Genomic DNA, 16,946 nt, shown 5'->3' with positions numbered 1-16,946 from the left:
AACACTTTCAAAAATATACGATTGTTAGCACCCGATCCGAAACGCGTCCGCCGCGGTCGAGTGGTTCTTCAGAACTCAACGATCGTTTACGATTACACCATTACACCAGATTACACAGCACATTTACGTTTGTCGCCATATTAAATTTTGACGCCATGTTTGACGCCATATTAAATTTTAGCTAAGAAGTTCACGGCACTCTTATAGATGGCAGCACTAACGCTAGGATACGTTAAATGAATGGAGTTGATGGACCCTGATCGAGGCCATTCATTTCAAGAAGAAGAACGTAACCATGTCGGGAGTAAGCTGGTTTTCCAGCTAAGCCATTAATGGTTAGTTGATGAACGTTAAATCGATGTTGATTCAACATCGATTGACGTTAATTCTATATTGATCGATCATTCACTTATAGCTAGGGATGTAACAGAGCGTAGAATAAGTCCGTAAGCGAAATTCGGATTTCAACTATTGAAAAGCTATTGAAAAAGCGGATTTCAACTATTTCGCTTACGGACTTACTCTACGCTCTGTTACATCTCTAGCTATAAGTGAATGATCGATCAATATAGAATTAACATCAATCGACGTTGAATCAACATCGATTTGACGTCGAGCGACATTGAATCAACATCGATTTGACGTTCATCGACTAACCATTAATGGCTTAGCTGGAAAACCAGCTTACTCTCGACTGGTTACAATCTCTACTGCTACTGTTCATTGTAGACGGCGTATAAAGACCATGGCACGTAAAAAAACTTAAGACGTAAGACTTAAGCAGTAAGGGAATCGACCAATCACAATAGAGACCGTAAGGCCATAACGTAAGCAGTAGCGAATCCAACATGTTGCTATCCTTACTGCTTAAGTCTTAAGTCTTAAGTTTTTTTATGTGCCATGGCCTTAAGACTACTGATTTTCTTAATGCGTCGTCTACAATTTGCGAGGTAATGCGGGGTCTACAATAGAAGTCGAGCGGTCGTAAGGGCTTAAGTCGTAGAAAATTGACCAATCACAGTTGATTATTCTTCTCATATTCGACTGTGATTGATCAATTTTCTACGACTTAAGACCCTATGACTGCTACGACTTCTATTGTAGACCCCGTATAAGCTTGGTTTAAGAAGTAAGAATAAGGCCCAGTTCACAACTCACGGTTAACTTTTAACCGAGGTTCAACTTATTCATTATCTCTTTCTAATTTTAGAATTGGAAAGAGATGAGAAACAAGTTAAACCTCGGTTAAGAGTTAACCATGAGTTGTGGAACTGGGCCTAAGAAATTGACTAATCACAGTCGATTATTCTTTTCACAATCGACTGCAATTTCTTACTCTTACTTCTTAAACCAAGCTTACTATGTGTATTGTAGACGGGCCTTAAGACCAAATTCAACTTTATTCCTTCCCACTTGAGTTAAACGACTCGCTGTGCAACTAATAACTAGACTGTGTTCCAAATTTACTGCCAGCACTGAAGATACTACAGTTTACGTTACGTGCACTATAGATTTTCAGTACTGGCAGTCAATTTGGAACACAGCCTAGTAGATGCAAAAAATCATAGTCACCTATTTAGGTTAAAACTGGTTAAGACTTAAGATTTCCGACTACCAACTCATTGTAGAATCAGCTTTATACATGTTTATAGATATGTGAATCTAACCTTCGTTGGTTTCTTCGCGTTGTGAAAAGAGAAAAATTCTTCGCGACAAAGACACTCAACATTTCAGATAACATGCTCAGTAACCTAAATCTCACAGAGATCCTCGAAAATCTTCTTACATACATTATATCTACATGCTATATGTGCTAATACCAGATTACAATCTACCTATAGCGACCCTGGATGCAACTAAAGGGATTCGATATTATATATTGTATACAATCTCCCTCAATCTCGGGGTATGAGAATGATGTTTTCACTTAGGCCGATATTCATAGTCGATTCTTATTTCAAGACCGTCTTAAGTAATATCTTAAGACGGCCCTCTGATTGGTTCGTGACATCTTAAGACGGTAGTTAAGACTGTACTTAAGACGGTTTTGAATATAAGATCTGACTATGAATACCGGCCTACAATCAGATTGAACTAACTGTAGCATTATTCCTGGTTTTGTATAGAGTAAAAACTAAAAAAGCTGCGCAACGATACTGCGCGCAATGATGCAGGGTCTACAATAGAAGTCGTAGAGTCTTAAGTCGTAGAAAATTAACATCGACATCTAGAATGGACCGCTGATGGCAATGGTGGGGGTAGAAAGACGATTAGAGTGAGAGGCAGGAATCCTGCCTCTCACTCTAATCGTCTTTCTACCCCCACCATTGCCATCAGCGGTCCATTCTAGATGTCGATGAAAATTAACCAATCACAGTTGAATATCAGAAGAATAATCGACTCTGAGATTGGTCAATTTTTTATGACTTAAGATCCTACGACCGCTACGACTTCTATTGTAAACCCCGCATTACTGCGCGCAGTGTCGTGGTGCAGCTTTTTTAGTTTTTACCATATACAAAACCAGGGTATCGATCACGAAACTTTTTCCCTAGAGTGGAAATGTGAAAAAGTGAAAAAATTTCACAAAAATGAAAAATTTCACGTGAATTTATTTTGATAAAGGTATAGAATACCCAGTCTCTCTCTATCACTTCAAATTTTGATAAAAATACATTCATTCGACGCGTTTTATAACGAAATGAACGAATCTGGCAGAAAAGTGTCTCTCTGCCCCCCGAACCGAGATAAGTGTTAAAGTTCACGACTATTGAGATTAGGAAATCCGTCATGTGGACAGTGTGTAATAGACAGTAGTGTTTATTGATTCCAAACCTCAATAGTCGTGAATTTTAACGCTTAATATCTCTATTTGCGGAGCAGAGCGACGTTCTTTTGCACATGAAACGAAAGAATCTGGCAGAAATAAGCGTCGCTCTGTCTCGCGAACTTGATTGGCTCGAAGAGTAACCAAGCACATGCGCATGAGGTCACAAAGCATGGAAGTTACAAGATATTTATTAAAGAGTAAAATACGAAATACGCGTACATCACTTTTCCCTTTTAATCAAATTGGTTGATGGTTAAAAGTGAAAGATAAATATATTGTACGCATGTTAATTCCCTTTTAAAAACAATGTGGTTAGCACTGTTTTACTAGTGACTTTTGTTTCGCGTAACATTAAGTGATTGATTAAAATTGTGTTAACACAAATTTTATATTTAAAATATAAAGAGGAAGTGATAATAGTATATTATACATGTAATGGTATTTTAAATAAAGATATTTTATAATGATTACTATAAATATTGCAAATTTTTTCACTTTTCACGATTTTATTCTAGGGGGAAAATTACGTGATTGTTAGCATGATGGAATTATAATTCCACCATGATTTTTAGGTAAAATCGAGTTCGCGTGAAAAGTTTCATTATTGACCCCATGGACTGTGCAAAGGATTTTGGGGGTCCTAGTGCAAAAGTGGCACCCTGTCTGTCCATAAATTTCATATTAAAATATTTTAAGTTTTGAAAATGACAAAACAATTAAAATTTTTATAAATTTTTACAGTATAATTAAAATTTTTACAAACTTTACAGTATAAAATCTTTACGGTATAATTAACTTTATAAACCTTTAAACCATAATAAAAACTTTTATAAATTTTACTAATACAATTTTATAAGTTTATAAATAAAAAACTTTTCTCTATCCAACTATTGATTAAGGAATAAAAATTACAGTCTTTAATTATATTTTCAATAGAAAGCATTGCTGCACAAGTATTTAACTTTTCTTGCCCAATTAATTGTAGAATATAAATATGATTTTATCAATTTTAATTTACTTTGAAACTTCTTTTAGCAGATGCCATAGTTACAGGCAGAGTAAAATATATTCCTAAAGCTATGACTATATTTGAGAATTTTTTCTTCCAGCTAGATTATTTTTTATTATATAAAGTAAAAAATAATTCTTTTCTTTTCTTGCGGATCTTTTCCGGGAGACCCACCCTGCGGTATACCCTCAGCACCCCTCCCTTTGCACGGTCCTGTACAAAGCCTATGCAACGACACTGTAACGCTACAGTTATCGCGCGGTGGAAATTATATATCTATTACTTCCGAGCAAGCGAGACGTTGATCGGCTATCGCGGCAACTTCCGCCGCGCGGCAAGCGTTGCCGCGTTCTGCTGCATGCGGCATTAAGGCCATTACACGTACAAAAATTTTAGTCATAATCGTAAGACCGTAAGCAAATCGGCCAATCACAATCGAGCGTTTTAAAACGCGAGATCGTAATTTTGATTGTGATTGCTCGATTGGCTTGCGACTTTATGATTACGACTAAAATTTTTGTATGTGTGATGATGGCCTTAACGTTGGAACGTCATGATTATTTTTACTTACCTGCATGGGACTACTTTGATTATCCACTTTGTCAATACCATCCACCGGTTGTTGGGGTCCACCCAGCAATGCCGTGAGAACTCTCAGACCCACGGAAAGCAGATTGGTCCATGGACTCACAGTCGTGCCATCATCTATCTCATTTTTGCTGGGTCCGGCCACACCTCCGGTCTGACCTAGCAGCATTTGCATCAGCATTCCTAACATATTAGACCATGAGAAACCGCTGCTACTACCTTCCTGCACAGAAACACCATAGAATATCACAATATGATATAGTGGGGAAAAAGACAAGTTGCTAAATTTTGATATATACAGTGCCCGCCAAAAGTTCCGGGCCGGCTGAATATCTCGGAAAGTATATATTTTTGAGAAAAATATATGTTTTGGACAAAAATTCTAGGGTTTAAAAAGGTCTATTTAATGATCATTTTAAAGAGTGACATGATAATAATTGATTTTAATTCATTAACTTAGAATTTATACACTATATAATAGATATTACTAAAGATGATGTTTTATTGAGTATTAACATAATAGATTCAGCATAGCTCCTTTAGCCCTGATTTATTTAGTTGAATTCGTTTAAAGCCTTATTTAAAATTATAATTGTTTAATTTAATTTAATTATTATATAATTACTACATTAAACATACAATACAATCACAATAGTATGTATCTAAGAACCGAAGGAATAATTGTTATCCGGTTTTCCGTTACACTTGTACAAATCGATGTGATCTTGACTTGACATTGGCGACGCCATTCAAGGTCAAATTGATAAGATCATTAAAGATCTTTTTAAATCCTGGAATTTTTGTCTAAAACGTTTTTCTCAAAAATGACATACTTTCCAAGATATTCAGCCGGCCCAAAACTTTTGGTGGATACTGTACATTACAAGTGTAACGGAAAACCGGATAACAATTATTCCTTCGGTTCCTAAATATATACTATTGTGATTGTATTGCATGTTTAACGTAGTAATATAATAATTAAATTAAACAATTATAATTTTAAATAAGGCTTTAAACAAATTCAACTAAACAAATCAGGGCTAAAGAAGCTATGCTGAATCTATTATGCTAATACTCAATAAAACATCATCTTTAGTAATGTCTATTATAGTATATATATTCTAAGTTAGTTAATCAATTAAAATCAATTATCATGTCACTTGTTCAATTAATCATCAGAAATTATTCAAAATTAAAATGGATAACATTATCTTAATCCTTGATTCGAAACTCTGAATAATTTATATTGACAATCATTACCATTTAAACATCTATAATAATGAGAACGCACATAATACATATCATAATAAGTATCCTCATAGAGGATAGAAAACATTAAATGGGAGAAACAGTAAATTAAATTAAATTAATTATTCGTGCGCGTACGTCCGTGCGCGTGCGTGCGTGCGTGCGGGTGAGTGTGCATATACCTGTGCACCTTTGCGTGTGCGTGTGCGCACGCGCGCGCGAGTGTGTGTCTGTGTCTGAATCTTTTACCTGAATTTGATTAGTGCTAATATCCTCGAGATCATCGATTGCCACTTTTTTCATCGCATTTGGTTTCTCAGCGAATTTTCTCTCTTCTCTGATCTGTTGTTGTTGGTACTGTTGCGGATATTGCAATGTGTATTGAGAATGTTGCGGTAATGTCGCGACTTGTCCCAAGACAAATGCGATTAAGCAGAGCGATATGTATTGGTTATATTGCATTCTGTAATAAAAAAAGAGACATTTTTGCTGAATCATTGTATAATTTGTATATAATTTGTAAGAATATCTGTAAATTAGAATAAATTTCTTGCCGAAAGGAGCTTTCACCATCATTTTTAGCATAATTTCTAATCTATAAATATTTATACAGTGTGAAAATTACAAATATTCTTTTCACAACCGGCGATTGTGTTCATACTGATATACAAATTCGCCGGGTGTATCACAAAAGTCATATGCATGCGTGCATGGATTATACTATTAATTATCAAGGATTAGGAAATGGAAGAGTTACTATTCCGTTACTTTTTCCGTTACTTTCTATAATAAAAATTTAATAATGACATTGCAATTTTTTATGGTTATAATGATAATTAATTAAATGCTAAGATTGCGCTAAGATTGAGAAAGTCATTTTGAAAAGTCACTTGCATCATTACACGTTTACTTAAAGCTCTATATTAATAAAAGTAGCGCATTTCTTTAATCTGAGTCGAAATGCCGACAACTTTCCTATTGGCCCGTATTCAGAACGCGCTTTTATCGATAAAAGCGCGTTTTTATCTCTGAAATTCTATAATATGCCTGACGTAAAGTGTAGTATGTTAGCACGCTAACATCGTTATAAGCGCGTTCTGAATACGGGCCACTGACTATTTTGACCGTCATTTTGGACCTAATTGTCTGTAGTTCAATAAGCCCTTAATATTATTGGTGTATGGTATATATGGTTACTAGGTCCAATATGGCGGACTTTTGCGTTACTTTTATTAATATAGAGCTTTATGTTTATCAACTGAAAAAGATAATTTGTAGCGAATAATGAGTAACATAATCTGGTTACAAGCATCGACGTACTAAAAAGTAATGAGTTACAAATACCGAGTTAATTTTTTCAATAACGAGTGATTTTTCCAAGCAGGGCCGGCGAAGTAAATTTTTTCTATGTATGGAGTTTCATTTGTTTTTTCATGTATATTCTTTAGATAGAAAAGGATTTATGACATATCAGTATTTAATCAGTTTCTATTCAGAGAAAAATTTCGACTACATACTGTATTTTCGTTTTTATCGTCACTTTTGGGTCGCCGAATAACATATCTGTCTATCGCAAAATCCTGTTACAGTGATTATATAATCCAGAAAAAAAGTCTGTACTCTGAAGATTCGGGAATACTAGATTCTGCAACTTAGGGTCTGAGATTCCCGTAAAAGATATTTCTTTCAGGACAATTAACAAGATTCCAGTCAAGTCACGCGAGAAAAAGCAAAGGTTTCATTGGATATCGCTCGTCGCGCATCGCTCATCGCGTCCAGGGTGAATTAGACATAATGCCGGCTGCACACCAGCGCGATATTGATCGCGCGCGATACGTGATATCCAATGAGCATATAGTTTTAGAATGAGAACATTGGTAAAGCTGTACGCTCATTGGATATCGCATGTCGCGCGCGACAAACATCGCGCTGGTGTGTAGCCAACATAACATTTCGTCCTTAATTGTTGGGCAGCCATATTAGAATATATGTGCATGAGCCATGATGTGCGTGTATGTATGTGCACGCGCGTGTTCAGTTATGTAAGGTTGAGTACGTGTAACTTGCGCCATCCGATGTTTCATCACTGAACTATCAGGATACTACCTCTAAAATCGGGATTGCATTTATGCATGCACTATGAATGAAGCCTTCCATTCTTGTTCTCACTATTACTTCTGACGAGGTATGGAAATCCATACCTCGTCCATGTATGGAATTCCATAGCTTAGAAATTTGTATGTATGGAGTGCTCCAGACCGACCCTACTGAAGTCGCCGGCCCTGTTTCCAAGTGACGATCGAATGACTTACCCAACCCTGATACTTACCCATTACAGTTATAAAAAAATTCGTCATCACTAAATCGTTGTTATGAAAGAATAACGATAAGGAAAGCGTAATAGCGTTACAAATAACTTATAGTACTATAACTTCCATTCCGTGATTAATTATTATTCTTATATCACATTGACATAATCGAACGTATATTTATATGTATAAGAGACACTTATATAAAAATTCTGTTAGAAACTTTAATGTTTATAGAGCGATAACTTGATTTTGAAAACTCAGCAGAAAAAGATATATAGTACGAAGTAATTCAGGTGATTTAGAAATGAAACCTATGCTGCGGTTGCTGAATTAAACGTAAAACGATGATTCTGACAAATAATGATAAAGTAATTCAATTGATATTTAAATGTATTTCTTTATGTGTTTCATATTACGAGATTAAAATTTGCGCAAGTAAAATAAAAATCCTTTGATAATAATACTTTTACGTATTCACACAAAATTATGATTGCTCTATAATTTCTTTTCCACCATTAGAAGATACTGATCAAAACTAATACGATTATCATATTAACAAAAATAACTATAATGTTTATAGATACTGTTGAAACGTGAAAGAACATTTCGTGTTGAAACAAGAAATTGACAAGAAAGTCTGTTTTCTTTTTAAAGAAGAAAACTGCTAATGCAGCTATTAATTTAATTCTGTTGTTATTATTATAGTATATCTTATGTATTTTACGCTATTATAACCATAATATTTTTAGTTTGATACATAAAATTGCATATGATAGATTATTTACAGTAGATATATTGAATCTTAAATTTTCTATTTAATTGCGAAATAGAATACAGATTGTAAATAATAGGATTTAGAGGGATAAACGATCGTGAGCTTCACCTTGATCTTTAACAGAACAAGAGACGGAAGCGATTGAATACATATTGCGGACATAGTAGCAGAGTACAAGCCGAGAATGTTTGTACGATGCTGCTGAAAGTGTGCCATAATGGTTAAGGTCGCCTCGACGGTAAGCATGCCGATCGCTCGTTAGCCCACTTGCCAATGGCACGCCGGTACTGGTTTGTTGAACCCGACAAGTACCGTTACTCCAAAAGGCGGTCACGACCTACTGCCGATCGTAGCGACGACCGGTTCTCGTGTCCGCCGAAAAAAATAAAAAATGAAAAAAAAATTAAATAAAATAAGTACAAGAAAAGAAGCAAATCGGTGCGATGATCGAGGAAATCGTAGAGTCCACAAGTAAAGTCTACAAGTAGTAAAGTCAACAGCATCTATCTTACAAACGTTTTCAGAAACTTTTCGCAATATGATTTTCATTTTATATAAATAATAACATCACTAAGAAATTTCTTATTATCTCATTATCTCATGGATCTATAAAATTCGATGGTATTAAGTGAAAAAAAATTTATCCTATATCAACTCAACTAGTACAAAGAGTTAAGAAAGTGCTAAAAAAGTGTATATATAAGAACTTTTTTTAGCGTTTCGCAGACGCTGCTGTGTTACTTGAGAAAAATTTTTTATATCGCATTATTGTTACACTAACTATTTTTCCTGAAAACTTCGATTTTCATATCATCAACTTCGAGCTAACAGTAGAAATTAATCTCTGGAGGACCGGAGGCCTCTTTAGGGACTCGACAGTGGTGCTACCTTTTTCGCCACTCAACTCCATGATATTGACAAAAAAGTTCTAATCTTTAAAATAAAAAAGTCGATCAAAAACATGCCGGTCCTCAGAAGGTTAAAGAGCATTCAAGGAAAAATGACGTATCTATCGATTTTCAATGTCTTCATTTTATCTAAACATTTTTTATTTAAAAAATTTGAAAAAAAAACATTTTTAGTTAATAAATATGTCATGTCCGTCTCTTTACCGAAAAGATAATATTATCATCGGCATTTAAAATTAATGCTTAAAACGATCATGCTAATATCTTTCATAGATGATGATTTTATAGTCAATTTATAGATAATATATAAATTTGGTTTATAAACAAAATGATGCAATCAAAAAAGATGAATTAAATGATGTTAATATCGGTGATGATTGTGAAAGCAATGAGAAAGATTGCTCTCACTGACAACGAGAAACGACGATGCACGGCGCACCTTTGGAAAACGGTACACGTCACGGCGAAAAAATTACAAAACGAGTTTCTAACTGTATCTTTACACCTAGCGACAAACATTTTCTACTTAGTTGCACGCGATAAATCTGGCGTAGGAAAAAATTTGCAAATACTTCTCATGAGGTCATTGGGAGTGGTTCCGTAATGACAATTCCTAGTGACGGAAATTAAGTCAGAAAAATTATTTGTAGAGAAAAAAATTAACACATGATAAGAAATATTCACGTGTTATTTAAATATTTTATGTGAGAGAAACGTTCAAAAGAATTATTCCGATTTTAATCATTGTTCGCAAGAGAATGAAATAATTTTTTAGTTATTTACCCAGATAGCCAAGTCTGTAAAAAGTAGATTTTTTTTTAATGTCTGCTACACACTATGTCAACAAAATAGCAACAGAATTGTTACAGAATTAGATGTACATAATACTGTTGACAGACTGCTAGAAAAAAATATAACAGAATCAGATAAGTCGGCAAGATCTGCTCAGTTTCTGCCAACAATTTGCCTTCACATTATGTCGATAGGCGATATTAACAGAACAAAAGTCTAATGCGGACGCAATTGATGGCAGACTGCCGTCATTTTCTGCTCGAATCTGCTGACAGCCTGCTAGAAGACTGCAGACATTTTGTTATCTGAATATCTTTAAAACGCGAAGCTTGATAAATATATCAGTTTATTATGCACCCCTACAGCACAAAGTTGCACAACAGTTGCAGCAACATTGCATGTTGCAGCAATATTGTAGAGATTTTGCAGCAATATTGCTACAAATTCTGTGCTGTATGGGGCAAATATATCTATCAAGTAAAGATAAACACAGGTAAGTAATTATTAACTAAGACATCAAATAAATTATGTTAAATAATAATAATAATAATAAATAAAATAGAGGCATTGCAAATATTAGATTCGATTTAAATAAGCTTTTTGGAAAAATAATTAGATTATAATAAATAAATAAAATTACAATATGAACTATATGTATTTAGGGAAACATTTCAAGTAACAAATATACCTATCGTGTAGTAATAATATTGTGTGTGTATATATATATATATATACAACACGAATAACAAAATTCATAATTAATTGTTTTTTCTTAGACTTTAAAGTCGCATTATTTACTATCTATATAGTTAACTATCTATATAGTTAAGCATTTGGCAAAAGTGCTTACACTTGCGTTTGCTATAATTTTTTATTAACAATAAATAAACATGAAATATTTTATTCTCTGTAACTGTGATATTCAAAAATGAATATCACAGTTACATACAATTTGAGATATTTTTAACATAATTTCTTCAGAGCAGAAATACAAAGAAAGCAAACACGTATACACACGCACACACACGCGCACACACACACACACACACAACATATGTATGTGAATATATCTATATATATAGATGAATAGTTAGATGGATAAATAAATAGATAGATAGATAGATAGATGAATAGATAGATATATGAGTGATCCTGCGAGAGTCCGAAAGTAATGAAAAATTATATTACTCACTTAGTTACTTTTCGGTAGATTTCCGTGACACTGACTCTCAGTTCTGAAGATTAAATTCCTCACGGGGTCTTCTATATAGCCTGTGAGTACACATGTGGGGGTAAACCGTTCGGCCAATGACCGCTCATCTTTACTACCATTTTCGTTGGAACTATCCAATCGTATCAGGCCGATTAGCAAGAATTCCAAAAGGTCATCTATTTGGACGAAAAGCATTTTTCGTAGTCACTTTACAGTAAAGAAGAAACATTTCGAATTGATAACTTATCGATTGTACGCACATCCAAATTCACTTTTTCTTGCGCTCTAGCAGCTTCCGCGACACGGAATTTCATTAGAATTCTTTCATCACAACGATATATATCCATTATAAAACATGATTGCGCTCGTAGCAATTTATGTCACATGTACAATATATATTTTTAAGGATTTAGATTCTAATTATTATATCGGCGTCATTATCGCATATATTTATTTCATTCATGATGGCGAAACGTGTAGTGGTTGTGCATGCTTATTTTAAAAACTTAAAAGGGTCGTGAATAATATAATTTAAAGATTGAATAACCGAAATTGACAAATCAGTGTTGCATCTCGATTGAGAGAAACTTTGATTAAACATAAATTACTTTATCTGACTTTTAACATTATAGATGTGATATATATATATATATATATAAGATGTGCACATCCCTAATAAGAATGCGGATGTTTCTTCGAGAGTAATCCATTCCGTAAAAGTGCCGTAAATGATTATCATTTTTCGCGCTTCTTTTTAAGCTGCATGTATCTATAAGAGAATAGCGATTTTCTTATGTTAGCCAAAATTAATAGATTCGATTCAAACGCCTGCACTATACTTCTGTTACGTCTATAGTTGTTAAATCAAGACTCGTGTTGGTTGATTAACCAAGAATTAATCAAAGAGACGTATTCTCTTTCGCTTATACCCCTTTTTATCCACATAAATGATTGGCTTGTTAAATTTTGGTTTAATTTATTTTTTATCATTTGGAAATTCTTTAGAACTCTTTTCTATTCTACGTCGGCAGAAGTGGACATTATCTAAATGGAGATCTCTTCGGTCTTTCCAAGACAGCTCTCTGCTCGTCTGCATTCTTAGAACGATTACAGTGAAACGAGAAGGGCTCTCTATCTATTTTTTTATTGCGTTATCAAGCATAATCTCGCTTTATTCTTTCGTTTGTGCTCCATTGGTTTTTATACGCATTCATCATAACGTGCGTTTTCTTTTTCACGATTGCATCGACAACGTTGGCGCATTATGTAAATAGACGCGTGTTGACGATCGACTAATGAAAAAAACGCTGGCGATCCATCATAACTGTTTCGGTAGCGGGATACTGCGTCGGTTCTTCTTATTAGGAAGATCTCGCTAATCGCACCTCGCAAATCGATCAGCGATACGGCGCGGCGCGCCTTCGCTCGATCGTAGCGAAATATCTCCCTCTGCACTCGTTGCCATGGTTCATCGTAGCAAGTTCAGTGAACGTATTACGAGTCGCGAATGGATCCGAGCGTAACGGATCAACGGTGCGGTGCGGCGCGGCATGGTGGACGACCTTCGCTGATACCGGCGAGTTTTACAAGTTACCGAGTTTGACCGTGCCGAGATCATTCGATGCGACCAAGTATATTTGGAATTGAACGAGATTATATGCACGACTCACCTTCGAGTTTCAAAATCCTAATTATTCTCAAGGTCAAAAAAGAGGTCTTGGTCTATTGTCTTTTATGTAAATTATTAGTACTTATTCGTTTAATTGTCCCTCATTGTCGGATCAAAATTTTGTTATTGTTAAATTTAATTGTACCCAAATTAAACTTCAATTAGTCGAATCGACGCTTAACCATTTAATATGTTGAAATAAATTGCGTGTGTATCAAAAATGGCAGATGACTAATCGATTAATTAATGAATATTTAGGATTAATTATCCCGTATTCGTGGATTGTGACGTGCGTCATTACAAACGATGCGAGGACATTAAGAACGGAAGCGAATCATAGAAAAGCACGCCCGTCCGTGTCTTTTAGTATCTAATCGCTCGCGCAACACGCTTTGTTTATCTATGGTGAGCTTCGTTTTGGCGACGGTTTCCAGGCTAATTGTAAGCATTATTTTCCAAAAATGTATCTATTTCCATGGTTGAATGCGATGTGTTACGTACGCAATCATCATTCCTGACTATATCTGGATCCGGAAATTGCAGGTCACACGCTTCAACGTAACGTGACTTTCCATATCTTCCATATACCTCTCTTCTTTAGCAATAATAATAATAATAATAGCAGTAACAATAATAGCAATAATAATAATGAAAGTAATAATAATAATAATGCCCTAGCTATTAATTAAATTCTTCCCTGCTTAAAAGTTCCAATTAAAACCGATTGGAAAAATTGGAATCGGTTGTAATCGGATTAATGCATCGGAAATTTCCGATGTTTTCCGATTTACTTTTCAAATCGGAATGAATCGGAACAAACGCAATGGGATTGTATCGGCGTATGCCTATGTATATAAGAAAGCGCTGAAATTGCAGGAATTAATAAGATACTTTACATTTCCTTCGAATAAGAGATTGAATAGGTTTTTTATAGGATTGCTTCCCAATAAGTTTCAATCGGACAAGCTGCGAATGTCACATCCAATGGGAATTAACCGGTAAATTTACTTGCTTAAAACTATATTGTGTTCTAATTAAAACCGATTGGGAAAATTTCCGACGTTTTCCGATTTACTTTTCAAATCGGAATGAATCGGAACAAACGCATTGGGATTATATCGGCGTATATCCATGTATACAAAAAAGCGCTAAACAAGAATTAATAAGATATTTCACATTTCCTTCGAATTGAAATTGAATAGTTTTTTATAGGATTGCTTGCCAAAAGGTTTTAATCGCACAAGTTATAGATACCAAATTCAATAACCGGTGAATTTATATAGTCCGTCTGCTTTCGACGAATCGCAATTAAGAGAAATTGATTTTTTTTTAAATGAATACGATTCAATGTGCTCGGTGAAACAAGCAGCTTTGCAACTGTTATACATTCTTTAATATGATTGATTTAAACTTTTAGAAGAATTAAGAACATAAGAATTAATCATATTAAGGAATTTTACAATAGTTGTAAACCTTTTTCTACTGAACGCAAATATTAATAAGAATTCACACACACACACACACACACACACACACACACACACACGCACGCACGCGCACGCGCACGCGCACGCGCACACGCACACGCACACGCACACGCACACGCACACGCACACGCACAATATGCATGTTTATCTTTTAATAAGTTTTAATTAGATAAACCGCTGATAAACCAATAGGAATAATTTCATAAAATAGATATATGAGTTTAATATATAATACATTTATTATTGTGTAGAAAATTTATTATTAATTATCATTTTATATTAACTTTTTAACCATTCGAGTCTGTATATATAAAAACCAATTATTGGCTTATTGAGTTATTTATTGATTATAAGTAAGTTGAAGAGAAAATTTAATGACAAAGTCAGCATATCAGCTAAAATTTAATAATAAAGAAATAGAAGTAAGTTGTATAATTCAATATTGAAAAATTATAGAAAAAAATTTGTTTATTTCGTTCGTTAAATTGTAACGAACGATTGCATTTATATTTTCTCTTCTACTTTGAACTCTCGCAGTCTAATATTATTCAGTTGTTTTAAAAATATATCATTTATATGTTAAGTGTTTCGATCGACTGATGACTGTTATGTGTTTTCGTCTAATTCACTTTCTTAATCACTTGTGTATTCAGACTCGTTAGTCATAGAATTCGCATTATCGTCATCGTTCTATGGTGTTTGCCCCTATTATTTTCAGAATCTGTGGCTACAAATATTATGATTATACTCCAATATTTTGTTAAATAAGAAGTTAATAATTCTTTGAAAAAATGTTTATTTTATACCTTTTCCGTCAAGTTCCAATATCTCTTTCAGTCGTTTATTTTTTTTTAAATCGGCAATATAACTTCTTATATAATTGCCCACGTTATTCAAACGTGCATGTTTTGTTACTATATCCATCTTGTCAAAATTTTTCGTAGACAAAAAAAATTCTAATGAATCTGTCAATATTTAATTTATTTCCAACGAATTATGTTATGTATGATCAATAAATTGTGAATTTAGTAATAACAAACAAATACCTCTTATAGCTGCTAATTTTTGACCATCTAATTCGATCTGATGATCGGTGAATTTTCGGATAAAAACCTATTGTCATTCAATGGTACGATACTCAATTGGATCTGATTCGGTTCGTTAAAATGAATGTCCCATTCAATCCGATTCATCGATCAGAGTTATTTCTTATTGTCCAATAAAATTCGAATGGTTTTTCATTTCTTGAATCGGTAATATGCCAATATATTTTTATTGAAAATAGTGTTAAATGGAAATTCTATTAAAATCTTATTGTTTCCGATTCATTCTCAATTGGCAGTAATTTCGATTTCAATAGATCCCATTCATTCTTATTCAAATTCTATCGGTTTTAATAAGTTTAAATAGTTTTCAATCGGAAATTTTAAGCAGGGTTGTCAGTTAAGATTTTAATGAAGTACTTATTATAGTTTCAAAATAATTAAGTGTAGATAACTCAAAATTTGAACATAACACAATGCAACAAAAAATTTTCGGACACAAAAACGAGACTAGTCATTTCTCGTAGTTTTAATTTTGAACGCTGAATCTGAATGGTTGTAGAATTGCTCTATTATCATATGTCACAATTTTGAGAAATTTGCAGTTAAAGTTGTAAAAAATATTTTCTATTTTTATGATCAAATATGATATTCACGAATTTTGTCATATTATCATGATATAAGAATACAAAGTGTTTCAATGCGCACGATGGTGGTGGGATTGAATTCGGAGCAGCCAATCAAAATTTAGCTTCAAATGTAGCGTGACTGCGCAACATGATAGCATCGTGGCAACATATAACCTAAATTCACGGAGTAAAAAGGAGATCAAACTCGAGGATGAAAAGCGGGCTCGAAATGTCTTTGGAAAATACATGGAACATTGGGACGATTAAAACTCTAGGGCAGGTATTCATAGTTGGTTCTCATTTCAAGATCGTCTTAAGGCCATGGCACACACCTTTCGTAAAGCTGAAATCAGACTACGCATTGAAGATTGAGATTGAAGAGTGAAGATTGAAATTTGATCAATGAGGACAAAGGGATTTTAGCTTCTATTGTTTCGATTGGT

General features: G+C 34.0%; 1 protein-coding gene across 3 annotated transcripts in view; it reads right to left on the bottom strand.

Annotated features, from left to right (window-relative positions):
- Positions 1-11,791, bottom strand: part of LOC108726929 (uncharacterized) — a 19,982-nt gene extending 8,191 nt beyond the window's left edge. Inside the window, exons 1-3 of one of the 3 annotated variants that reach the window (XM_018454763.1) lie at positions 11,655-11,791; positions 5,925-6,138; positions 4,411-4,650 (exon numbers count right to left, since the gene is read on the bottom strand). In XM_018454763.1, the coding sequence (XP_018310265.1) occupies positions 4,411-4,650; positions 5,925-6,137 (453 nt within the window). In that variant the 5' untranslated portion in view covers position 6,138; positions 11,655-11,791. The remainder of the gene's footprint in view (positions 1-4,410; positions 4,651-5,924; positions 6,139-11,654) is intronic. The other 2 variants (XM_018454764.1, XM_018454765.1) reach the window with 2 other exon arrangements.
- Between the last annotated feature and the right edge of the window lie 5,155 nt (positions 11,792-16,946).

The sequence above is a fragment of the Mycetomoellerius zeteki genome, unplaced genomic scaffold (genome assembly GCF_001594055.1).
Source record: "Mycetomoellerius zeteki isolate Tzet28-1 unplaced genomic scaffold, Tzet1.0 scaffold453, whole genome shotgun sequence".
Lineage (NCBI taxonomy): Eukaryota > Metazoa > Arthropoda > Insecta > Hymenoptera > Formicidae > Mycetomoellerius > Mycetomoellerius zeteki.
Note: the sequence above shows the minus strand (reverse complement) of the source record. Positions and strands in the feature narration are given on the sequence as shown.